The sequence below is a fragment of the Ylistrum balloti genome, unplaced genomic scaffold (assembly GCF_031769215.1).
Source record: "Ylistrum balloti isolate Yb309-2 unplaced genomic scaffold, AGI_CSIRO_Ybal_v1 Utg369690, whole genome shotgun sequence".
NCBI classification, from domain to species: Eukaryota; Metazoa; Mollusca; class Bivalvia; order Pectinida; family Pectinidae; genus Ylistrum; species Ylistrum balloti.
In genome coordinates, this window is record NW_026781926.1 from 1 (window position 1) to 27,393 (window position 27,393).

The 27,393-nt window shown below is 37.6% G+C and overlaps 2 protein-coding genes across 3 annotated transcripts in view; both read left to right on the forward strand.

The window, feature by feature from the left end:
• Positions 1-6,438: 6,438 nt before the first annotated feature.
• LOC132565080 (cuticle collagen bli-1-like) lies at positions 6,439-22,621 on the forward strand. The gene is made up of 6 exons (XM_060229686.1): positions 6,439-6,619; positions 10,937-11,049; positions 11,323-12,124; positions 13,602-13,823; positions 21,961-22,254; positions 22,614-22,621. The coding sequence occupies exons 1-6, from the start codon at positions 6,439-6,441 to the stop codon at positions 22,619-22,621; spliced, it is 1,620 nt and encodes a 539-aa protein (XP_060085669.1).
• The window catches only part of LOC132565063 (protein mono-ADP-ribosyltransferase PARP14-like), a 28,667-nt gene continuing 23,504 nt past the window's right edge, over positions 22,231-27,393 (forward strand). For both annotated transcript variants that reach the window (XM_060229667.1, XM_060229668.1), the window contains exons 1-3: positions 22,231-22,254; positions 22,666-22,917; positions 25,073-25,306. In XM_060229667.1, the coding sequence (XP_060085650.1) occupies positions 22,668-22,917; positions 25,073-25,306 (484 nt within the window). In that variant the 5' untranslated portion in view covers positions 22,231-22,254; positions 22,666-22,667. The remainder of the gene's footprint in view (positions 22,255-22,665; positions 22,918-25,072; positions 25,307-27,393) is intronic.

A 27,393-nucleotide genomic window follows, 5' to 3' on the forward strand; every position in this document is an offset into this window, starting at 1 on the left:
CATCACACTATCGGTAGTATGATGTGAGGTATTGACATCACACTATCGGTAGTATGATGTGGATCGACATCACACTGTAGTGATTGAGGTATTGACATCACACTATCGGTAGTATGATGTGAGGTGTTGACATCACACTGTAGTATGAGTATGTAGTGTGATGTGTATTGACATCACACTGTAGTATGATGTGATCGGTAGTATGATGTGAGGTATTGACATCACACTGTAGTATGATGTGGTGTATTGACATCACTACGGTAGTATGATGTGAGGTATTGACATCACACTGTAGTATGATGTGGAGTGTTGACATCACACTATCGGTAATATGATGTAAGGTGTTGACATCACACTGTAGTATGATGTGAGGTATTGACGTTACACTGTAGTATGATGTGGGGAATTGACATCACAATATCGGTATTATGATGTGGGGTATTGACATCACACTATCGGTAGTATGATGTGTGATGTGTGAGGTGTTGACTGTAGTGAATTGACATCACACTATCGGTAGTATGATGTGGGGTATTGACATCACACTGTAGTATGATGTGGGGTATTGTCGGTAGTATGATGTGATGTGTTGACATCACACTGTAGTATGATGTGGGTATTGACATCACACTATGTAGTATGATGTGAGGTGTTGACATCACACTGTAGTATGATGTGGTATTGACATCACACTATCGGTAGTATGATGTGATGTGTTGACATCACACTATCGGTAGTATGTATGACATCACACTGTAGTATGATGTGGGGTGTTGACATCACACTATCGGTAGTATGATGTGGGGTATTGACATCACACTATCGGTTGTATGATATGGGGTATTGACATCACACTATCGATAGTATGATGTGATGTGTTGACATCACACTGTAGTATGATGTGGGGTATTGACATCACACTGTAGTATGATGTGAGGTATTGACATCACACTGTAGTATGATGTGGGGTATTGACATCATACTGTAGTATGATGTGAGGTATTGACATCACACTATCGGTAGTATGATGTGGTCTATTGACATCACACTATCGGTAGTATGATGTGGTGTGTTGACATCACACTATCGGTAGTATGAAGCGGGGTGTTGACATCACACTGTAGTATGATGTGGGGTATTGACATCACGCTATCTGTTGTATGATGTAAGGCATGGACATCACACTATCGGTAGTATGATGTGGGGTGTTTACATCACACTATTGGTAGTATGATGTGGTGTGTTGACATCACACTGCAGTATGATGTGTGGTATTGACATCACACTATCGGTAGTATGATGTAAGGCATGGACATCACACTATCGGTAGTATGATGTGGGGTGTTTACATCACACTATCGGTTGTATGATGTGATGTGTTGACATCAAACTATCGATAGTATGATGTGAGGTATTGACATCACACTATCGGTAGTATGATGTGAGGTATTGACATCACACGGTAGTATATCGGTAGTGTATGATAGGTGACATCACACTATCGGTTGTGATGATGTGAGGTATTGACATCATACTGTAGTATGATGTGGGGTATTGACATCATACTGTAGTATGATGTGAGGTATTGACATCACACTGTAGTATGATGTGGGGAATTGACATCACACTATCGGTAGTATGATGTGGGGTGTTTACATCACACTATCGGTTGTATGATGTGATGTGTTGACATCAAACTATCGATAGTATGATGTGAGGTATTGACATCACACTATCGGTTGTATGACTATGTAGTATGATGTGGGGTATTGACATCACACTGTAGTATGATGTGATGTGTTGACATATGATGTATGATGGGTATTGACATCACACTGTAGTATGATGTGAGGTATTGACGTTACACTGTAGTATGATGTGGGGAATTGACATCACAATATCGGTATTATGATGTGGGGTATTGACATCACACTATCGGTTGTATGATATGGGGTATTGACATCACACTATCGATAGTATGATGTGAGTATGTGAGGTGTGACATCACACTATCGGTAGTATGATGTGATGTGTTGACATCACACTATCGGTAGTATGATGTGATGTGTTGACATCACACTGTAGTATGATGTGGGGTATTGACATCATACTGTAGTATGATGTGAGGTATTGACATCACACTATCGGAAGTATGATGTGGGGTATTGACATCACACTATCGGTTGTATGATGTGTTGACATCACACTGTAGTATGTGTTGACATCACACTGTAGTATGATGTGGGGTATTGACATCACACTGTAGTATGATGTGAGGTATTGACATCACACTGTAGTATGATGTGATGTGTTGACGTCACACTATCGGTAGTATGATATGAGGTATTGACATCACACTGTAGTATGATGTGATGTGTTGACATCACATTATCGGTAGTATGATGTGAGGTATTGACAACACAATGTAGTATGATGTGAGGTATTGACATCACACTGTAGTATGATGTGGGGAATTGACATCACACTATCGGTAGTATGATGTGGGGTGTTTACATCACACTATCGGTTGTATGATGTGATGGTATTGACATCACACTATCGGTAGTATGATGTGAGGTGTTGACATCACACTATGTAGTATGATGTGGGTATTGACATCACACTATCGGTAGTATGATGTGAGGTATTGACATCACACTATCGGTTGTATGATGTGGGGATATTGACATCACACTATGTAGTATGATGTGAGGTATTGACATCACACTGTAGTATGATGTGATGTGTTGACATCACACTATCGGTAGTATGATGTGAGGTAGTATGATGTGGAGTGTTAACATCACACTATCGGTTGTATGATGTGAGGTATTGACATCACAATGTAGTATGATGTGAGGTATTGACATCACACTGTAGTATGATGTGGGGAATTGACATCACGCTATCTGTAGTATGATGTGGGGTGTTGACATCACACTATCGGTAGTATGATGTGATGTGTTGACATCACACTATCGGTAGTATGATGTGATGTGTTGACATCAAACTATCGATAGTATGATGTGATGTGTTGACATCACACTGTAGTATGATGTGGGGAATTGACATCACACTATCGGTAGTATGAAGCGGGGTGTTGACATCACACTGTAGTATGATGTGGGGAATTAACATCACACTATCGGTAGTATGATGTGGGGTATTGACATCACACTGTAGTATGATTTGGGGTGTTGACATCACACTGTAGTATGATATGATGTGTTGACATCACACTGTAGTATGATTTGGGGAATTGACATCACACTATCGGTAGTATGATGTGGTGTGTTGACATCACACTATCGGTAGTATGAAGCGGGGTGTTGACATCACACTGTAGTATGATGTGGGGAATTAACATCACACTATCGGTAGTATGATGTGGGGTATTGACATCACACTGTAGTATGATTTGGGGTGTTGACATCACACTGTAGTATGATGTGGGGTATTGACATCATACTGTAGTATGATGTGAGGTATTGACATCACACTATCGGTAGTATGATGTGGTCTATTGACATCACACTATCGGTAGTATGATGTGGGGATATTGACATCAAACTATCGGTTGTGTGATGTGGTGTATTGACATCAAACTATCGGTAGTATGATGTGAGGTATTGACATCACACTATTGGTTGTATGATATGAGGTATTGACATCAAACTATCGGTAGTATGATGTGATGTGTTGACATTAAACTATCGGTTGTATGATGTGGGGTGTTGACATCACACTGTAGTATGATGTGGGGTGTTGACATCACACTGTAGTATGATGTGGGGTATTGACATCGCACTATCGGTTGTATGATGTGGGGATATTGACATCAAACTATCGGTTGTGTGATGTGGTGTATTGACATCAAACTATCGGTAGTATGATGTGAGGTATTGACATCACACTATTGGTTGTATGATGTGATGTGTTGACATCAAACTATCGGTTGTATGATGTGATGTGTTGACATCAAACTATCGGTTGTATGATGTGATGTTGACATCAAACTATCGGTAGTATGATGTGATGTTTTGACATCACACTATCGGTAGTATGATGTGATGTGTTGACATCAAACTATCGATTGTATGATGTGGGGTATTGACATCACACTGTAGTATGATGTGATGTGTTGACATCACACTATCGCTATGATTATATTGACATTTTTACAACAGCCATTACTGAAGTTAATTTAAAATAATTCATATCTTCCTCGTTTAAACCATGAGCTATAACTATAAGAACATGTAATATATTTTGATCCGAGAGGGAATGTAGACGCGCATTTAATAAAGCACACTATACTAGTATTGTTAATGTTTGAAATTGAACACAACTGATCACGTAAATTCAATGTGATTTGTAATACCCTGATGCACAATACCATATTTGTGACAAAGCTCTGTGCGTTCATGATGTAATGAATTGATTGTCTATACTCAGGAAATTTCATAGTAAGTCTCCATAGTATGTGTAGCTCTAGTTTGCTAGGAACATTTCTAAACCCGTAAAACTCAGTGTCACGTGACATACGTTCTCACCACTCTTGTTCTTCTTTCTACATCACCGATTTTTTCATCAATACTTCCCTTTGTCTTTTGAACGGGAAAACACTCGTGTGAATAAATGTGTTTGACGTATCAATTAAGTTTTACGTTTTACTAATTCTGAGCATATGACCTAGAACACCGAAATTTTGGGGCATATTTGACATTGAGACATATAACCTTTTTGATTAAGAATGTGCAAGACGTAGTTTATTTTTATCTAAAAAAAACCCATAACATATGTTTCTTCCAAAACATAACATTTTTAAAGTGACATCACGGTAAATGATTTTTTATTATTTTCGTTGTCATCGCGTTTATATATCAATTGTATCAGTTGGGTTAAATACACGAAATACTGAAATACATGTATGCACACAAAAGAGGTTAATCAATATCTGTTAACAGTTAACCTTTTTAATCAGAATATCTTTTTATCGATAGCCGTCCGATAAGTCCATAAGACATATCAGTCCGTGTTCTGTTGTCAAATGAATTGCTTTCACAAGAAATCTTTGAGCTGTCTTTAACAGAAGTAATTAATTTTTCGGTAAACCCTCACATCAATACAATGCAGACAACGAGCGGTTATTGGATTTAACGCCACTGGCAATCCACGACTACTTGTCAGAGACATGTACTACTTTTTAACCTGTTACAAGTGCGCATTGTTTGTTCGTGTGTATTAGTATGTAATCTAGTATGCAGTGATTCAGGAAGTGTATAAAGTCCGTCGAGAATTATAGATATCGAATTCATCGAAAAAGTACAGAGGAAGGCTACAAAGCTAATCCCTGGACGTAAGAGATTATCGCACGAGGAACGCCTGAAGAGATTAAATCAGAGGAGATATCGTAAATGTGTTGTTTTTTTTAATTAAAAATAATGAACATAATTCTGATTATAGCGTGACAGAAAACTTTTTCCAAACTGACACCTCAAGTCGAACGAGGGGTCAATTAGAAAAAAAACAATTAAAAAAAACCGTTGTAACCTGGATCTATAAAGGACTTTCACAGAATAGTGGATATATAGAAACAAATTACAACAGTATTACTTGATGAACACTGAAAAAATAATCGTTGTAAATATCTAACGTTTAAATTCGAATTCAACAGTTGGCTCTACATAGCTATTGTACCGAAGAATGTAAGTTTACTCATTATTGTTGATATGGATATAGAAGCTTTCAGCCTGCATCAATTAATGTTCCTTATAAATCCTTATAAAAAATCCTAACAATCTGTTTAACATAACGCCCACATGAACACTCTGTCGTCAACTTAAGGTGAATCCATATGGATAAAACCCCATAGATGCTTTTACTTTCTTTTTCTTATTGACGAAGAAACGTCATGTTAAATTATCTTTTGAAATCTACCGAAAAAGGAAGTGATCGAATCGGTCATTCTTTAATTCTAGCATCATTCCCGTTTAGTCATAGACTCTGATATATAGATCCCATGCCCGTGCTTTTATGCTAGAATCATGGACGTATGTTATAAAAAATGGATACCTTTATTGGGTTATCAAATAAACGAAATATCAACAGATCACATGACCAAAATGAATAAATGCATAAACGCTTTATATCCTTTCAGGGTTAACACCTACCTGTAGGATCACAGGTACATTTTAATAGTTATTACCGAGTAAGAATGTTAACAGACAGGGCTAGTATTATGCCCCACATAAATTTACGATTTCTGAAATTAGAGATATCGAAAGTAGAAACAGACACTGGTATTCCAAGTAAGGCGGAATTCCCCTGTTACTATTTCTACGTAGCCAATCAGATGGTATGATTTGATCACATGAATTGACACTAGCCGCGTAGAGGATAGGCAGGGCGAGATGGGACAGATGAAGTTGTTGTAAAATGGCAAGCGACAATTTCAGAGAGACACTACAGCCTTATTGTATAACTGTTGAAGGTTTCCCACCTAATACAGACGAAACCAGTGTGCGACAAATATTTACGAATTGTTTGAAACTGGAAAATATTCCGGGTGTACAACCGAACGAAACAAAATGGCTGATGATACTCCGCGACAGAGGTGGTAAGAATTTTTTTTTTTCATATGGAAAAACCGATTGTTTGAAAGACCAGAAGGCTTATGACATCGTTTATGTCAATTGTGTTTGGTTGGTCGGGAGCGAAATGATTGATATGTTTCGACTTAGAAATTAACAGGAGTATTTACTGTATTACATCACAAATCAAAAACGAAAGTAGAAATTCCTTTTCCGTTGCAAACGCCCATTTTAGATTTCTGTTCATAATTCTTTAATAAAAGGTTACATTTATTTGGTTTCCGAAAAGTTACAAAGTCGAACAAAGAAAAGAAAAAGAAAAAAGAAGAAAACCCGTTACATAGATTTCTGAATATTTGTTGATAATATCTGACAGATATTACAATTTTGTATTTTCCTTCATTAGTCGTCCCGACACAGCACCTGTTTATGGAACTAAAACAACTCTAGCAATAATCAAATCCATTATGCATCATACAAAAAGGTACACAACTTGCCCATTCCAGGTCAGTCTCTGTAAGACAGAAGTATATATGTATGTCATTTCTGAACATAGATTTTCAAGGAGCAAGGCGATTGGTTGACTCTTGGGCATTCAAAGTTAGGGATCTATATTTGATCTGAATGACATGCTTAGGTCTTACAACAATGGATTGACGGAATGAGAAGCCGAGCAAAAAATGAGTGACATTTCATAGCAAAATTTGATGTAACTAATGCTGGTAATTAGAGGTGACTATTGAGATGAAAAAAGCTATACAATAGTATTGCAATAGTAAAATTACAGTTGTGATATTATAACGACGGGCCAGTGACTATTGCGATACTATCATGGTAGTTTTCTTACCTTTAACGTATGTTTTTCTAACCTAAAAAGAAAGTGAAATCACTAGTTTGATTTTGGGACTGTTCAGAAAAAACAAAATGGCCAACAGGTGGCCATCGTGGATTTTAACTTTGAAAGATTGTGGTTGGTATTTCTTGAGAACTACTGCATGGATCTTTCTCAAACTTTATATATTGGTTTCCCTTGATCCCTAATTGTGCTTGTTTGATTTTGGAACTGATCAGAAAAGCAAAATGGTGGACAAGCCACCATCATGGATTTTGACTAGTAAAGTTTGTTATTGCTAATTATCGAGATCTCTCTCAAATTTCATGTGTATTTTCCCTATGGTCCTTAGTTGTGCCCATTTGATTTTTGGGACTGATCAGAAAAAAACAGAATGGCTTCCAGGTGACCATCATGGATTTGGCAGTTTAAAATAATTTTGCTATTTCTGCAAAGGATTAATGTCCAAATTTCATATTCCAGTTTTTCTATCGTACACACATTGTGCAGTAGCAAATTTCTCCAGTTTTTCCATCGTACACACATTGTGCAGTAGCAAATTTTTTCCAATTTTCCTATCGTACACACATTGTGCAGAAGCAAATTTTTTCCAATTTTCCTATCATACACACAATGTGCAGTAGCAAATTTCTTCAGTTTTCCTATCGTACACACATTGTGCAGTAGCAAATTTCTTCCAGTTTTCCTATCGTGTGAACATTGTGCAGTAGCAAATTTCTCCAGTTTTCCTATCGTACACACATTGTGCAGTAGCAAATTTCTCCAGTTTTCCTATCGTACACACATTGTGCAGTAGCAAATTTCTTCCAGTTTTTCTATCGTATTCACATTGTGCAGTAGCAAATTTCTTCCAGTTTTCCTATCGTACACACATTGTGCAGTAGCAAATTTCTCCAGTTTTCCTATCGTGCACACATTGTGCAGTAGGAAATTTCTTCCAATTTTCCTATCGTACACACATTGTGCAGTAGCAAATTTCTTCCAGTTTTCTTATCGTGCACACATTGTGCAGTAGGAAATTTTTTCCAATTTTCCTATCGTACACACATTGTGCAGTAGCAAATTTCTCCAGTTTTTCTATCGTACACACATTGTGCAGTAGCAAATTTCTCCAGTTTTTCCATCGTACACACATTGTGCAGTAGCAAATTTCTTCCAGTTTTCCTATCGTGTGAACATTGTGCAGTAGCAAATTTCTCCAGTTTTCCTATCGTACACACATTGTGCAGTAGCAAATTTCTCCAGTTTTCCTATCGTACACACATTGTGCAGTAGCAAATTTCTTCCAGTTTTTCTATCGTATTCACATTGTGCAGTAGCAAATTTCTTCCAGTTTTCCTGTCATACACACATTGTGCAGTAGCAAATTTCTCCAGTTTTCCTATCGTGAACACATTGTGCAGTAGGAAATTTCTTCCAATTTTCCTATCGTACACACATTGTGCAGTAGCAAATTTCTTCCAGTTTTCCTATCGTGCACACATTGTGCAGTAGCAAATTTTTTCCAATTTTCCTATCGTACACACATTGTGCAGTAGCAAATTTCTCCAGTTTTCCTATCGTGCACACATTGTGCAGTAGCAAATTTTTTCCAATTTTCCTATCGTACCCACATTGTGCAGTGGCAAATTTCTCCGGTTTTCCTATCGTGTGAACATTGTGCAGTAGCAAATTTCTCCAGTTTTTCTATCGTATACACATTGTGCAGTAGCAAATTTCTTCCAGTTTTCCTATTGTGCACACATTGTGCAGTAGTAAATTTCTCCAGTTTTTCTATCGTATACACATTGTGCAGTAGCAAATTTCTTCCAGTTTTCCTATCGTGCACACATTGTACAGTAGCAAATTTCTTCCAATTTTCCTATCGTACACACATTGTGCAGTAGCAAATTTCTTCCAGTTGTCCTATCGTGCACACATTGTACAGTAGCTTTCTTCCAATTTTCCTATCGTACACACATTGTGCAGTAGCAAATTTCTTCCAGTTTTCCTATCATGCACACATTGTACAGTAGCAAATTTCTTCCAATTTTCCTATCGTACCCACATTGTGCAGTAGCAAATTTCTTCCAATTTTCCTATCGTTCACACATTGTGCAGTAGCAAATTTTTTCCAATTTTCCTATCTTACACACATTGTGCAGTAGCAAATTTCTCCAGTTTTCTATCGTATACACATTGTGCAGTAGTAAATTTCTCCAGTTTTTCTATCGTACACACATCGTGCAGTAGCAAATTCCTTCCAATTTTTCTATCGTACACACATTGTGCAGTAGCAAATTTTTTCCAATTTTCCTATCTTACACACATTGTGCAGTAGCAAATTTCTCCAGTTTTTCTATCGTACACACATCGTGCAGTAGCAAATCCCTTCCAATTTTCATATCGTACACACATTGTGCAGTAGCAAATTTCTTCCAGTTTTCCTATCGTGTGAACATTGTGCAATAGCAAATTTCTCGTTTTCCTATCGTGCACACATTGTGCAGTAGCAAATTTCTTCCAGTTTTCCTATCGTACACACATTGTGCAGTAGCAAATTTCTTCCAGTTTTCCTATCGTACACACATTGTGCAGTAGCAAATTTCTTCCAGTTTTCCTATCGTGTACATGTTGTGCAGTAGCAAATTTCTTCCAGTTTTCCTATCGTGTACATGTTTTGCAGTAGCAAATTTCTCCAGTTTTCCTATCGTGTACATGTTGTGCAGTAGCAAATTTCTCCAGTTTTCCTATCGTGTACACGTTGTGCAGTAGCAAATTTCTCCAGTTTTCCTATCGTGTACACGTTGTGCAGTAGCAAATTTCTCCAGTTTTCCTATCGTGTACATGTTGTGCAGTAGCAAATTTCTCCAGTTTTCCTATCGTGTACATGTTGTGCAGTAGCAAATTTCTCCAGTTTTCCTATCGTACACACATTGTGCAGTAGCAAATTTCTCCAGTTTTCCTATCGTGTACACATTGTGCAGATATCATGCTCATGTTGCACATCATGTATTACATTTTTTAAGCCAATCGCAGGGACATATGATCTAATTGATTCTACACAAATATCCTTTTGAAAGAATTATGGACTCATTGATGAATTTGTTTCTTGATTGAAAAATAGAAATATCCTGCCCATGACGGGACTTCTACTGCAATATATCAACCTCTCTCAGAGGAAATATGATCAAACTCTGCTGAAAAAGAAATGTCAACCTGCCAAATCTTTTAATGTTTACGGTGACCTGAAGTTTTATGCAATTTACTCTTCTACAGTCAACCCTGGTGATTTAACTGTGACAAAGCCTCAAAGCCTCCTGTACCTAAGAAGTAGAGTGGTTGGAAGATAAAACACTGCACAAACCCCTTTAGCTCCTGTAGAAGTACATATGAATGAACACTGCCAACACTACATGAGAACAACTCTCGACTTTCTTTTGATGTCATCTTACTCTATCAGTTTTATTTAGTAGTCTTAAATAAATTTGTATGAATTTTCATTTTTTAGAGGTTGAGAGTTTTCTGGAAAGATCAGAAATTCATCTACAAAACATTTCATTGAAGATTACGCCCTGTGTACCTTGTGACATTCCGACCTCGTGGGAAAAGTTTGACCAACAGGTAAAAATGGTCTGAGGGAAGCCAGTAGTATATTAACGAATAATCACTGGACAGTGATCCCAGTTACCAGTTTACTTCAACTGATGTAATGATGGAATGTAATTTCTATAGTGGGGAATGCATTCACTGTCTTTGAAATTTGAACACATAATAAGTTTGATTCTATAAAAGGGATATTCCATCCAAGTTGCAAAATTTCTGTACCTGTTCAAAACTCTTTCTTATCATTATAATAAGTAGAAATCTTCATTAGCATGAATTTGTGTATTTCAGAGCTTAGGTACCCCTGGATTTCCAATAGGACAACCACAAAATTTTGACCCATATGGTGGCTACCCTGGTCCCCCTGGTCACCATGGTTACCATGGTCTGCCACCTACATATCCAAACATCCAGTATCCAGGAAATGGTCAGTATCCTGGACAACAGGGGACTACACATCTCATTTATGCAGGATATCCCCCAAATTATGGTGGACCACAAGGGCCAACTAGTATGGGAGTGAGGCCTGCTGGTTCTGAAGGCAAAGACCATAAGATTTATCCTGTGGCCTCCACACCGCCAGGGCCCCAAGTTGGGCAGCAATATCATGGTCAGGTCCAAAGTCAAGAGAGCAAACTACCGGGAGTTAGTGGTGAAGATGATCACAAACCTTTACCAACAGACTCACCTAGATCTGATCTGTCACAAGATCCAGTTAAAGACATTGATCAGGTATCAAGCCTTAAAGGAAAGGAGTCACATCCTTCAGATGGAAGAACAGGACAGGATGTAAAATCAGAGGAGCAAAGGAAACAAGACGCACCTTACTTATCCATGCCATATAGCTATGGACAGCCATACCATGGACCAGGACAGGAACCCATGTACTCCATGCCTATGTATCCTGGCCAGTATGTCCCAAGATTTCAAGGTCCTTTTCCAAGTCACCCACCACCACCCTATCATGTCCATCCCAGAATGCACTCTGGTCCCAAGAATTCTCCAAGGATGATTCACCCACATGTTCCAAATCAATCGTCACCCTACCATGTACCTGATGGAGGCGTTGATTCATCTGATACATATGACAATGGTAAGACATTGTTCTAATGATTACAATAGTGTGTTAAGATGATACTTGGTAAAAGGAACATAATGAGTTAGGTAAATTAGTTAAAATATAAATAAGCAAAGTCCATTTTGTATAATTTAAAGTCTGCTATCATCAGATTGTTGTAATTAATTGATATTGAAGTTAATTTGACCAAATTTGTTCAGAAGCATCTTTGTGTGAAAAGAACTGAAATTTATAGTAGGAAGAGCAGAGGGCCAGGTTAGGGGATTCAGAGGTAAATGTTTGGAACCTTTCATCTCTTGGGATGAAGCTAATTATGTTAAAATTTTCTCTAAAGCATTCTTGTGTGGAGGGACTCATTTCTGTAAAAATGGATAGCAAGCCAGGATGAATTATCAAGCATGTTTGACTGAATGATCTTGATCCAATTTCAAAGTCATTGGGTCAGATGCCTTCAAATCTTTAAATAATGACTTCTCAATCACCAGGAGGCCCAGGATCATGATACTGGGCCAGTAGCGTCCTTTAAGATGACTTCTTCGCAATAATCAAAAGCTTAGGATAATGAGTTATTAATCAAAAGCATGCAGGGACGAAGGTCAAATGAAATACCTTGAGCTACTTAAACTTTGAACTTTTTATATTCAATAAATAATAGGCCAATGGTCATGGTATTTATGTATACATTCTGATGAGTTGGGACGTAGGATTTTCAGAAATTGACTTTCTTAGTAACTGACACTAAAGTCTTCTTTTAAAACTGCAGAACAGGTGAGCATTTCAGGTCTATTTGGCCTCTTGTACAATCGACTAAAGCAGATTAAGTGGCCAACATGAACCATCATGAGTAAAAGTTCATTTGTTCTTTTTCCAAGAAATTATTCTACGTAACTTTATGAAATTTTATCTCAAGGTCTTTGATGCCTCTTGATCAAGATGGCCACCACGCAGCTATCTCCGTTTGGGTTAAATCTCGAGAAAGAATGCTAGGCATCTTTATAATGGACAGGTGTTTGTCATAGTTCTTAAATTTTAATGTGCATATAGACTTTGGAAATGATTGAAAAGAAAGGTTGTTCACACCCCTATTGTAGGTTTGTATGTGGAAGGATCTTTATGAATATTAATATGTTTTATATGCGCAAATTTTATGTGTTCGTCAAATATATTTTGATGTATTTTTACACACTTTGATTTTTTCTGTTATATTCTAATGTATATCTATTTGTGTTTAAAAGCATAAATGAAAGCTTGAATTGAATATCAAATTCAATTTGTTGTGAAAGCAGTGTGTAAATTGATTTCAACTGAGTAAAATATCATTTATATTGCATGAAAGTAATCATTGTTAATTTATATTTAAGTCCTGAAATTCAAACTTCATTGTTTATTTGCAAAAATGATCAGAAAACAAAAGAAATATAAAATGATAAATATTTTGAATTATAAAAGTTATATCCCATTCCGATTTAACAAGATTTCCAATTATCTCTAGAAACATGTGGCCCTACAACTGTGATTAGCGAGGAGGAGACAGATGACGAAAGGGAGGAACCATTGGGTATGATCAAAGTTACAGATTTACCTCCAAACATCACAGAAGATTCTCTTACTTTGTTTTTCGAGAACAAAAAAAAAAGTGGAGGAGGGGAAATAGAGGATGTGGACTTTCGGAAAGAATCAGCCATGGCCATTTTGACATTTAAAGATCCAGAAGGTAAATCTGACACTGAAATATTTAAATACTGCCATGATACTGGCACTGAAACAGTTAAATACTGCCATGATACTGGCACTGAAACAGTTAAATACTGCCATGATACTGGCACTGAAACAGTTAAATACTGCCATGATACTGGCACTGAAACAGTTAAATACAGCCATGATACTGGCACTGAAACAGTTACATACAGCCATGATACTGGCACTGAAACAGTTAAATACTGCCATGATACTGGTACTGAAACAGTTAAATACTGCCATGATACTGGCACTGAAACAGTTAAATGCAGCCATGATACTGGCACTGAAACAGTTAAATACTGCCATGATACTGGTACTGAAACAGTTAAATGCAGCCATGATACTGGTACTGAAACAGTTAAATACAACCATGATACTGATACTGAAACAGTTACATACTGCCATAATACTGGCACTGAAACAGTTACATACAGCCATGATACTGGTACTGAAACAGTTAAATACTGCCATGATACTGGCACTGAAACAGTTACATACAGCCATGATACTGATACTGAAACAGTTAAATACTGCCATGATACTGACACTGAAACAGTTAAATACAACCATGATACTGATACTGAAACAGTTACATACTGCCATGATACTGGCACTGAAACAGTTAAATACTGCCATGATACTGGCACTGAAACAGTTAAATACTGCCATGATACTGGTACTGAAACAGTTAAATGCAGCCATGATACTGGTACTGAAACAGTTAAATACAACCATGATACTGATACTGAAACAGTTACATACTGCCATAATACTGGCACTGAAACAGTTACATACAGCCATGATACTGGTACTGAAACAGTTAAATACTGCCATGATACTGGCACTGAAACAGTTACATACAGCCATGATACTGATACTGAAACAGTTAAATACTGCCATGATACTGGCACTGAAACAGTTAAATACAGCCATGATACTGATACTGAAACAGTTACATACTGCCATGATACTGGCACTGAAACAGTTAAATACTGCCATGATACTGGTACCGAAACAGTTAAATACAACCATGATACTGATACTGAAACAGTTACATACTGCCATAATACTGGCACTGAAATGGTGAAATACTGCCATGGTACTGACACTGAAACAGTTAAATACTGCCATGGTACTGACACTGAAACAGTTACATACAGCCATGGTACTGACACTGAAACAGTTAAATACTGCCATGGTACTGACACTGAAACAGTTAAATACTGCCATGATACTGGCACTGAAACAGTTACATACAGCCATGATACTGATACTGAAACAGTTAAATACTGCCATGATACTGGCACTGAAACAGTTAAATACTGCCATGATACTGGCACTGAAACAGTTAAATACTGCCATGATACTGGCACTGAAACAGTTACATACAGCCATGATACTGGCACTGAAACAGTTAAATACTGCCATGATACTGACACTGAAACAGTTAAATACAGCCATGATACTGGCACTGAAACAGTTAAATACTGCCATGATACTGGCACTGAAACAGTTAAATACTGCCATGGTACTGACACTGAAACAGTTAAATACTGCCATGGTACTGACACTGAAACAGTTACATACAGCCATGGTACTGACACTGAAACAGTTAAATACTGCCATGGTACTGACACTGAAACAGTTAAATACTGCCATGATACTGATACTGAAACAGTTAAATACTGCCATGATACTGACACTGAAACAGTTAAATACTGCCATGATACTGACACTGAAACAGTTAAATACTGCCATGATACTGGCACTGAAACAGTTAAATACAACCATGATACTGATACTGAAACAGTTACATACTGCCATGATACTGGCACTGAAACAGTTAAATACTGCCATGATACTGGCACTGAAACAGTTAAATACTGCCATGATACTGGTACTGAAACAGTTAAATGCAGCCATGATACTGGTACTGAAACAGTTAAATACTGCCATGATACTGGCACTGAAACAGTTAAATACAGCCATGATACTGATACTGAAACAGTTAAATACCTCCATGATACTGGCACTGAAACAGTTAAATACTGCCATGATACTGGCACTGAAACAGTTACATACTGCCATGATACTGGCACTGAAACAGTTACATACAGCCATGATACTGGCACTGAAACAGTTAAATACTGCCATGATACTGACACTGAAACAGTTAAATACAGCCATGATACTGGCACTGAAACAGTTAAATACTGCCATGGTACTGACACTGAAACAGTTACATACAGCCATGGTACTGACACTGAAACAGTTAAATACTGCCATGGTACTGACACTGAAACAGTTAAATACTGCCATGATACTGATACTGAAACAGTTAAATACTGCCATGATTCTGACACTGAAACAGTTAAATACTGCCATGATACTGACACTGAAACAGTTAAATACTGCCATGATACTGGCACTGAAACTGTTAAATACTGCCATGATACTGACACTGAAACAGATAAATACCTCCATGATACTGACACTGAAACAGTTAAATACTGCCATGATACTAACACTGAAACAGTTACACATTGCCATGATACTGACACTGAAACAGTTAAATACCTCCATGATACTGACACTGAAACAGTTAAATACAGCCATGATACTGACACTGAAACAGTTAAATACTGCCATGATACTGACACTGAAACAGTTAAATACAACCATGATACTGACACTGAAACAGTTAAATACAACCATGATACTGACACTGAAACAGTTAAATACAGCCATGATACTGGCACTGAAACAGTTAAATACTGCCATGATACTGGCACTGAAACAGTTAAATACTGCCATGGTACTGACACTGAAACAGTTAAATACTGCCATGGTACTGACACTGAAACAGTTACATACAGCCATGGTACTGACACTGAAACAGTTAAATACTGCCATGGTACTGACACTGAAACAGTTAAATACTGCCATGATACTGATACTGAAACAGTTAAATACTGCCATGATACTGACACTGAAACAGTTAAATACTGCCATGATACTGGCACTGAAACAGTTAAATACCTCCATGATACTGACACTGAAACAGTTAAATACCTCCATGATACTGACACTGAAACAGTTAAATACAGCCATGATACTGACACTGAAACAGCTAAATACTGCCATGATACTGGCACTGAAACAGTTACATACTGCCATGATTTTGACACTGAAACAGTTAAATACTGCCATGGTACTGACACTGAAACAGTTAAATACTGCCATGATACTTGCACTGAAACAGTTAAATACAGCCATGATACTGACACTGAAACAATTAAATACCTCCATGATACTGACACTGAAACAGTTAAATACTGCCATGATACTGACACTGAAACAGCTAAATACTGCCATGATACTGGCACTGAAACAGATAAATACCTCCATGATACTGACACTGAAACAGTTAAATACTGCTATGATACTGACACTGAAACAGTTAAATACTGCCATGATACTGGCACTGAAACAGTTAAATACTGCCATGATACTGGCACTGAAACAGATAAATACCTCCATGATACTGACACTGAAACAGTTAAATACTGCTATGATACTGACACTGAAACAGTTAAATACTGCCATGATACTGGTACTGAAACACTTAAATACTGCCATGATACTGGCACTGAAACAGTTAAATACTGCCATGATACTGGCACTGAAACAGTTAAATACTGCCATGATACTGATACTGAAACAGTTAAATACTGCCATGATTCTGACACTGAAACAGTTAAATACTGCCATGATACTGACACTGAAACAGTTAAATACTGCCATGATACTGGCACTGAAACTGTTAAATACTGCCATGATACTGACACTGAAACAGATAAATACCTCCATGATACTGACACTGAAACAGTTAAATACTGCCATGATACTAACACTGAAACAGTTACACACTGCCATGATACTGACACTGAAACAGTTAAATACCTCCATGATACTGACACTGAAACAGTTAAATACAGCCATGATACTGACACTGAAACAGTTAAATACAGCCATGATACTGACACTGAAACAGCTAAATACTGCCATGATACTGGCACTGAAACAGTTACATACTGCCATGATTCTGACACTGAAACAGTTAAATACTGCCATGGTACTGACACTGAAACAGTTAAATATTGCCATGATACTTGCACTGAAACAGTTAAATACAGCCATGATACTGACACTGAAACAATTAAATACCTCCATGATACTGACACTGAAACAGTTAAATACTGCCATGATACTGACACTGAAACAGCTAAATACTGCCATGATACTGGCACTGAAACAGATAAATACCTCCATGATACTGACACTGAAACAGTTAAATACTGCCATGATACTGACACTGAAGTAGTTAAATACAGTCATGATACTGACACTGAAACAGTTAAATACCTCCATGATACTGACACTGAAACAGTTAAATACTGCCATGATACTGACACTGAAACAGTTAAATACCTCCATGATTCTGGCACTGAAACAGTTAAATACAACCATGATACTGACACTGAAACAGTTAAATACAGCCATGGTACTGGCACTGAAACAGTTAAATACTGCCATGATACTGACACTGAAACAGTTAAATACAGCCATGATTCTGACGCTGAAACAGTTAAATACAACCATGATACTGACACTGAAACAGTTACATACTGCCATGATACTGACACTGAAACAATTAAATACCTCCATGATACTGACACTGAAACAGTTAAATACTGCCATGATACTGACACTGAAACAGATAAATACCTCCATGATCAGGGTTCGAAATTAACTTTATACAACTAGCAAAATGCCAGCTAAAATCTGGTACTTGCTAGTAGGAAAATAATGAACTAGCAAAATTTTGCGAGTGGAAATGAAATATACCTAATCACTATTTTTGACGAAACATCTGCCACAAAATGCCTTTCTCCGTCTGCCTTTAAATGAGTAAATAGGTTACAAATGCTAAAGTGACATAGATTATCAATACATTCGGAATTCCTCCAGTTTTTCCCTTGATAATTATGTGTAAACTGAATAAAAAGTTGTCTTGGAAAACTCTATGATTTCTGTCTGCTCATCATGTGAAACGCGACATATCGGCTATAAAGACGAACTTTTTCAAAAAGGAAAGCATCTGACAGTGCTTGCGATGACCAAGACAATAGTCAACAGCCACAGCCTGGCCCTTCTGAAAAAAAAATTGTCGAAATGGGAGCGCGTTTCTCCTGACGCTTCTGATATAAAATCACCGCCACAACCACTTGCATATACGGCAGCTGTCAATAGGTGGTGGGTTGAGGGACAAAGAAAGAAACGACCCACCTTCTGCCAGTAGTGTATTTGACTTGGAATGGAGTGGAATGATCTTTGGTGAAATTAAAAGAACTGAATTGCATGACATTGGTAAATAAAATACAACAAAGTCCAGAACTCTGTTAAACAGTTGTCTTCATAATAATTTAAAAGTCCAGAACTCTGTTAAACAGTTGTCTTCATAATAATTTAAAAGTCCAGAACTCTGTTAAACAGTTGTCTTCATAATAATTTAAAAGTCCAGAACTCTGTTAAACAGTTGTCTTCATAAGAATTTATTGAAATGATCGTTAATGAGAACAATTTGTTAAATAATATAAATTTGGGTACAGTTACATTAATAAATGGATCTGATCATATGACAGTCAGATTAGATGTAGCTCATACATGAAAAAAAGAAAACTGATAAATTCAAAGTTTATATAGATTTAAAATATTGATACAGGTAGCAATCAGCCATTCTTATCCAATGTCTTGGATATCTTTTCCAATATCACTCAGTTTCTGAAAAACTCAATATTACAGTAAATAAAAGTCAAACTTATTCACAAAAAATTGCTAGTTTGTTCATCATTTTTGCTAGTGGAAATTTTAGGCACTAGCAATGGTTTGCTAGTGACTAAAAAAGTTAATTTCGACCCCTGATGATACTGACACTGAAACAGTTACATACTGCCATGATACTGACACTGAAACAGTTAAATACCTCCATGATACTGACACTGAAACAGTTAAATACTGCCATGATACTGACACTGAAACAGTTACATACTGCCATAATACTGACACTGAAACAGTTAAATACTGCCATGATACTGGCACTGAAACTGTTAAATACTGCCATGATACTGACACTGAAACAGATAAATACCTCCATGATACTGACACTGAAACAGTTAAATACTGCCATGATACTAACACTGAAACAGTTACATACTGCCATGATACTGACACTGAAACAGTTAAATACCTCCATGATACTGACACTGAAACAGTTAAATACAGCCATGATACTGACACTGAAACAGTTAAATACTGCCATGATACTGACACTGAAACAGTTAAATACAACCATGATACTGGCACTGAAACAGTTAAATACTGCCATGATACTGACACTGAAACAGTTAAATACTGCCATGATAGTGATACTGAAACAGTTAAATACTGCCATGATACTGACACTGAAACAGTTAAATACAACCATGATACTGGCACTGAAACAGTTAAATACTGCCATGATACTGACACTGAAACAGTTAAATACTGCCATGATAGTGATACTGAAATAAACAAAGTGAATTTCCAGTTGGAAATGATTATTTTCTGTCATGTTTCAGGGCAAATATCCTAGCAAAGTCTTCCAGTGATTGATGTTGATTGAAAACTGAGTGATGAAATTTAATTCAACAGATAGTTTTATAGTCAAATTCTAGCTGCCAACAGTTTGCTGCCAGAAATTATGAAACTAATTCTAGATTTACAAAATTAAACAAAAATGTGCTTGGGCTTAAGTAGTAAAGGTAATGCTGTAATATTTTTTTGTCTGAATTTTGTTTTTTTTAACAGAAGATTTATTGGTGTTAAGAAAGTCGCAATCAGTGCTCCAGTGGCTTCATTCTGAACAGTTTTCTTTTATCAGACCTCACTAACTACATATGGCTATAATACATAATTACACATTGGTACTGAAACTGTATTGTCAGATTGTCATATTCATTTATTGCATTGTTACATTAAAAGTAGTTACATACATAATTATTCACTTTTCTTTTTTGCAAATACCACCAAACAGTATAATTTTTAAACGTCATTATAGTGTAATAGTTTGCAGAGTCCAATAGGTTGTGGGGGCCGGTAAGTTGTGGGGGCCAGTAAGTTGTAAGGTCCAGTAGGCTTTGGGGTCTGTCAGGTTGTGGGGGCCAGTAGGTTGTAGGGGCCGGTAAGTTGTGGGGTCCTGTAGACTTTGGGGTCTATTAGATAGTGGGGGCCGGTAAGTTGTGGGGTCCAGTAGGCTTTGGGGTCTGTCAGATTGTGGGGTCCAGTAAGTTGTGGGGGCCAATAAGTTGTGGGGTCCAGTAGGCTTTGGGGTCTGTCAGATTGCAGGGTCCAGTAGATTGTGGGGGCCGGTAAGTTGTGCGGACCTGTAGACTTTGGGGTCTGTTAGATTGTGGGGGCCGGTAAGTTGTGGGGTCCAGTAGGCTTTGGGGTCTGTCAGATTGTGGGGTCCAGTAAGTTGTGGGGGCCAATAAGTTGTGGGGTCCAGTAGGCTTTGGGGTCTGTCAGATTGCAGGGTCCAGTAGATTGTGGGGGCCGGTAAGTTGTGCGGACCTGTAGACTTTGGGGTCTGTTAGATTGTGGGGGCCGGTAAGTTGTGGGGTCCAGTAGGCTTTGGGGTCTGTCAGGTTGTGGGGTCCAGTAAGTTGTGGGGGCCAATAAGTTGTGGGGTCCAGTAGGCTTTGGGGTCTGTCAGATTGCAGGGTCCAGTAGATTGTGGGGGCCAATAAGTTGTGGGGTCCTGTAGACTTTGGGGTCCTGTAGACTTTGGGGTCTGTCAGATTGCTGTGTCCAGTAGATTGTGGGGGCCGGTAAGTTGTGGGGTCCTGTAGACTTTGGGGTCTGTCAGATTGCTGTGTCCAGAAGATTGTGGGGTAGCGGACATGTCTTACCTCAGCAATACTTGGCATCGTGGCCTACATTGTGACTACAGTTTTATCACTGGTAATGATTCCTGAATTAATACATGTTCTGATGCATTTAATTTGTTTCAGTGGTTGATCGCATTTTACAAAAAGTACCATTTTTGTTGGAAAAGAAACAGATCAAAGTAGAACGCTTTGTTCCAGAGAGTTATAATTCAGGAAGTATTGATGAAAGCCCCAAAGAGGAAACAAAACCGTCTTATACCATAGAGGTTCGTGGCATGAAGAAGGATACCAGTGCTGACACAGTGGAACTTTATTTTGAAAGCAAGAAGCCAGCTGGAAAGTTTGTGGATGTTGTTAAGTTTGATGATTCAGAGATAGATGATGGTGTCATCTATGTTACATATGAAACTGAAGAAGGTAATTCTAAGGATTTGGTTTTTCATTTTAATTATGAGCTCATGTCATTTACAAAAGATAGCTGCCAATGGTTGACCATACATTTATCAGTCTGAGTTTTCTTTTTCAGCACTATACTGAAATAAATTTTACCGTAGATATATCTGAAACTTTCCGTGGTGTAATGAAATATTTCCCGAAGAGTTTATAATGACAGTATCTGAGATAGAAGGATCCTCATTAAGGGGTTGTGTAAGTGGAATGATATTATTTAAGACTGATAGTAATGAAAAATGCTCTTTATTAATGTATAATGAAGTTGTTACACAAAATTGATAGGATCAGTTATAAGAATTACTTTATTTTTGTGTTATTTTCAGTGAACTGAAAGGTTCAGTTTTAAGAATGATTCTATTTCTGTGTTCTTTTCAGTGATGAAAGCTGTCTTAGAGAGAACACATAAACTTGACGATGCCATTCTAGAGATTAAAGAACACATTCCACCACCGCCACCAAAACCACGCCCAATGTATGAAAATAAAGTGCTCATTAAAGGAAAGAATCCGAACACAACATCTGATGGACTGGAGAATTTCTTGGAGGCAAAGGCCGGTGTGACACCTACCAATTATTTACCTGGAGAAGAGGAAGACACTGTGCTGGTGACATTTGAAAAACCACCAGGTATGTCGTTTTCCAGCCTAACATATTATTTAACAGATTATTTATAGTATTTGAATATACTGATGATTGGATTTGTTGAACTGATCACTTGGTCCTCATCATGCCCTTATAATTTCCTTGTTATTTAACATCTGATTCCTTCAATACGCCTCCTGCCATCTTCAAAGTCCCACGAAAACTTGTGATCATCCATAAGTAGAACAGGCCACCACTGACGCAGTCGCCAATTCAGATGGTCAGCTGCCCAATGCTGCCGAGCTATACAGTGTGTGAGTTGATGGCACACAGCAGATCTGAGAGCATGAAATCCAGAGTTGTGAAGTCTATTTCTCACTGCTTGTGCAGAAATTCTTCTTCCAGTTGTTTGACTGAAGTCGACATTCAGTCTAGTGAAACTTGCAAACCAATTTCGCCTAGTAAGAGTGCTTAGACAATGATTCTGATGAGCTGTTGCATACCGTGGTCAGCCTGATGGAGGTCTCTGGGTGAAGTTTCATGTCATCTGGAATTGATTAGAGAAATGACACTCTGTGACAAATTGAAGTGGGCAGACACAGTTCCTTGTGACTGTTCTGCTTGCAGTATCCAGATTACTTGGCCAGCCTCTGCAGCTGTCATTTAACGTCTTGTTCTAACAAATGTTCAAAACAGGATGCAAAATGACACAACTTTCAGAAGATACACAGAATTTGTTGATTGACGTTAAGTCCACACAGACTTATGATAAAACCACAAGTTTGATTTTAACCCTGTGTTACAAGATGTCTTGCAGCATGTTTACTGTAGGTTACACAGGCAAATCAATACTGAAAAGTTATTGTGCAAACATTGGTGATAAAACAATGGTCAAGTAGTGTCAAGCTTAATTTATTTCAATGGCGGAAAAAAAATTCCCATATGTTTATGATCCTTATTTTTTGTGTCAGTATATAATAGTCTGACCATTGCTGATGACTGATGCGACTAGTTTAGATGGGTGGTGAGTGGGGTACTGATTTTGATGTAAGTTGTGTGTGTGAATGCCATCAGTTTCAGAATTTTACATTTATATGTTACATGAATTTTCATTGAGAAGCATTTTTATGTTGGACACAGAGAGAAATTAAACAGATGACACATACTATAAATCTTTTTTGTAGGGTCACTCCAGACAAAATCGTGTGTCTTAACAATAATTTACATTTTTAACTTTCCCTCAATAACCGAAGAGGCCCAGAGTATGGAAATTGGGCTTGTTGCATGCTGGGATGAAGGGTTACCAAGTTTGTTAAAATAAATTACCTTAACTCAATTTAAATTTCTTCTCAGTAACCAAAAGGCCCAGGGTGCTTTAGCACCATGGTATGACATTTTGCTGGTATAAACATCTTGGCTGAGATTGACCACAGGGGTTGATGAATAGAGCCAAAAATGATCAACTTGATTCAATTTAAAAAATCGTCTTCTTATGACCCAGAAATGATAGAGTCAAATGCTGTTTCAAAATGGTGTTATATGGTGCTTTACAGAGATTGTGAATTTCATGACCCTGAGGTCTTACGTTTCCCTAAGGAAGAGAGTTATCTTATCCATACTTTATACATGTATAAGGAAATCACACTTTTGAGAATGATTTGTTTAATTACCATGCCATGGAAATGATACAGACTTGGTCAGAAATATCCCTGATGGATCCCCAGGGGCAGATGGGTAGGGTAAAAAAGGATCAGAACTAGCTAAAATTAAAAAAAGTCTTCTCAATATCCAGAAATGGTAGAATTAAATACTCTTCATAGATGGAAGGATCTAAGGTGTTTCACTCCAGTTGTGAACTTCGTAAACCTGGGCTCCCACATTTTTTCCTGGAGAGAGGGTTAAATTTAAAAGTTTGTAAAAGAAAATTATATTTTTGAACATTGTTTGTTAAATAGCCACTGGAAGTAATTTAAACTCGGTTAGAATTAATTAGTATCAAATGACAGATTATAGTGATCACATATCTACCGGGGCTGATGGGAGAGGCCAAAATTAGTCTAGTAGACTGAAATATTTCTTATCTCAGCTGTTAAGGCTCATTGGCCTCTTGTTTTAAACACCTTTGAAATTAATGCTAGAGAACCATTCAGTTAGTAATACATTATTTTCTAGATCACATGATATTTTTTCACCTTTCCAGATTTTGAAAAACTTGAACTTGCTTGTAAAAAGAGAGCGTTGGACAAGCATTTCCTGAAAGTGTACCGAGTGCCGATATCCAACTGTATCATTGTAAAAGGAACATCAGAAAAAACCAGCCTCAGCACATTGGAGTTTTACTTCGAAAATACCCGAAGAAGTGGGGGAGGTGATGTGACAGAGGTCAAAGATCAGGAAGATGGATCATACCTTGTCTACTTTGAAGATCACTCAGGTATGATTTAGACTAGATTCATACATATATGGCATAGGTCTTTCATAAAAATAAGAAATAGGTAAACACTTTTTTGAAGAATCCACGTTGATTTTGGTAAGCACATTTCTAGTTCCCTATTTCCAGGTTAGGAACATTGTTAATGTATAATTATAGCGTTGATAAGGCAAGATAATAACGTCGCGGTCAATGACGAAAAAATCAAAGTATCAGAAGTACTGCGCGATAACAGGTGCGACGACGATGTTGTCGATTTAACAAATAACAAAGCAGAAACAACTACCAATGCCTCTTCTTATCAAAATTCTCCTACCAACCAAGGGTTTGAGAGTTCTACGTCACCCGCTTATGCAGAGGTCCTTCAGAGGACAAATACGGAGACACAGGCAGATGAGCCAAAAGTTTTGTCTGTTTCGCTCAATAGTTGTGCTAATGGTAGCTCGGATCATTCACATAGAAACGTTACATTCTTCGGGTACAATACAAAGCAGCAGCTTGGCCCGTCTGAGGAAAATTCATCCTCATACAGATTTCGCGGGGTAAAGCATAGGCCGTGAACACGACAACTTCTTATGTCTAGAATTATTGCTGATGCCTCGGAGGATGATGTAATTGACTCGAATGTTACGTATGCAGCAGATGGCGGTGTAAAGGTAACATATATGAAAATAATCAAGTACTGGTCAGGTAAAGAACCGACGTAAACAGTCCGGCTTAACGTTCGAGAGCAAGATTTCGAACAGGCGATTAGTCCTCATTTTTGGCCAGAAAATGTGCTCGTGCGCGAATGGGAACATCATGATCGCTTTGCTGGTAAACTGCGTTCTAATAACCTATCCTCATGACATTCACAATGCTGAATAGATACCTAGCTTTTATACTATGTATCATGATTTCATTGCTTAACTGGAACATACGGGGTATTATGTATGGAACTCCCATGCTATCTAAGCTGTTAAATGACACGGTCATTGCGTTGATAACGGAACACTGGCTTCTTCCAGAGCAGATGAATTTCTTGAATACCATTGATAACAATTTCAAAGCATATGGAGTTTGTGATGCACGAATAGCGCTAGAGCCTGAAAACAGAATGTGTAATCGTGGATTCGCTGGAATTGCATTTATGTGGCGAAAAGATATGGCTGTTTTACCTATTCTAAATGAAGGGAATGATAGGGTTATATGCTGTTCAGTTCAACTTCGTGGCAATTCACACATGTTTTTAATAGGGGCTCTTATGCCTTCGACGAATGTTTCTAAAAAGGTATATGTAGACACTCTCAGATGTGTATCGGACCTCTATGATTGGTTCTCCCAGCAAGGACATGTGATTCTAATGGGTGATTTTAATGCGCAGATAAACAAATCTTTTGGAATAAAAAATCATCAAAAATCAAACGAGAGAGGTAAAATATTACAAACATTCATCAATGAGCGTCATCTGATCTCCGTTAACTCTCAAGTATGGACAAAGGGCATGTCAGTTATGTTTCCAAGGCCTGGGCAAGGTTCCCTCATTGATCATGTCCTCATCGAAAATAGCAAAATTGATTGTGTATGTGATTGCACTATTCTCGACGACCATTACTTAAATGTTTTGGATCATCTTCCTTTACGTCTACGTTACGGACTTCCTGTTTGTTTAAGCAAGCACGTGTGTAGTGTAAATTCTGTCAACTGGAAAAAATGCATGGCCAAGCAAAAGTTAGAATACGCGCAAAATGTTAGTAGGGAGCTTTGTGAAAATGATAGTCTTCGGGCAGTTTTGTTTGATGTGCATTCTCTAGATAACAAATTTAAAAACTTCATCAGTTGTATGCACGAGGCTGCGAAGAAAACTCTTCCTATGAAAAAATATCGTTCGTTTATTAAGCCGTATTGGAAATATAACCAAGTTAAGGCATTGCATGCTTCAATGTGTGAAAAACGTTCATTATGGTTAGCTGAAGGCAGACCACGTGGAATGAAATCTGACGCGTTTAGAGAATACAAATTATGTAAACGCATGTTTGTAAAGGAACTTGAAATTGCTCGAAGTGAATATGAACGCAAGCTGGGGGAAACAGCTGAAGTTGATGTTGGAA

Excerpts from the sequence above, each read along its gene's own strand:
- LOC132565080 (XM_060229686.1), top strand. The coding sequence starts at position 6,439 with ATGGCAAGCGACAATTTCAGAGAGACACTACAGCCTTATTGTATAACT. Across the intron at positions 6,620-10,936 it reads GATACTCCGCGACAGAGGTG|AGGTTGAGAGTTTTCTGGAA; the intron begins GTAAGAATTTTT and ends TTCATTTTTTAG. Across the intron at positions 11,050-11,322 it reads GGGAAAAGTTTGACCAACAG|AGCTTAGGTACCCCTGGATT; the intron begins GTAAAAATGGTC and ends TGTGTATTTCAG.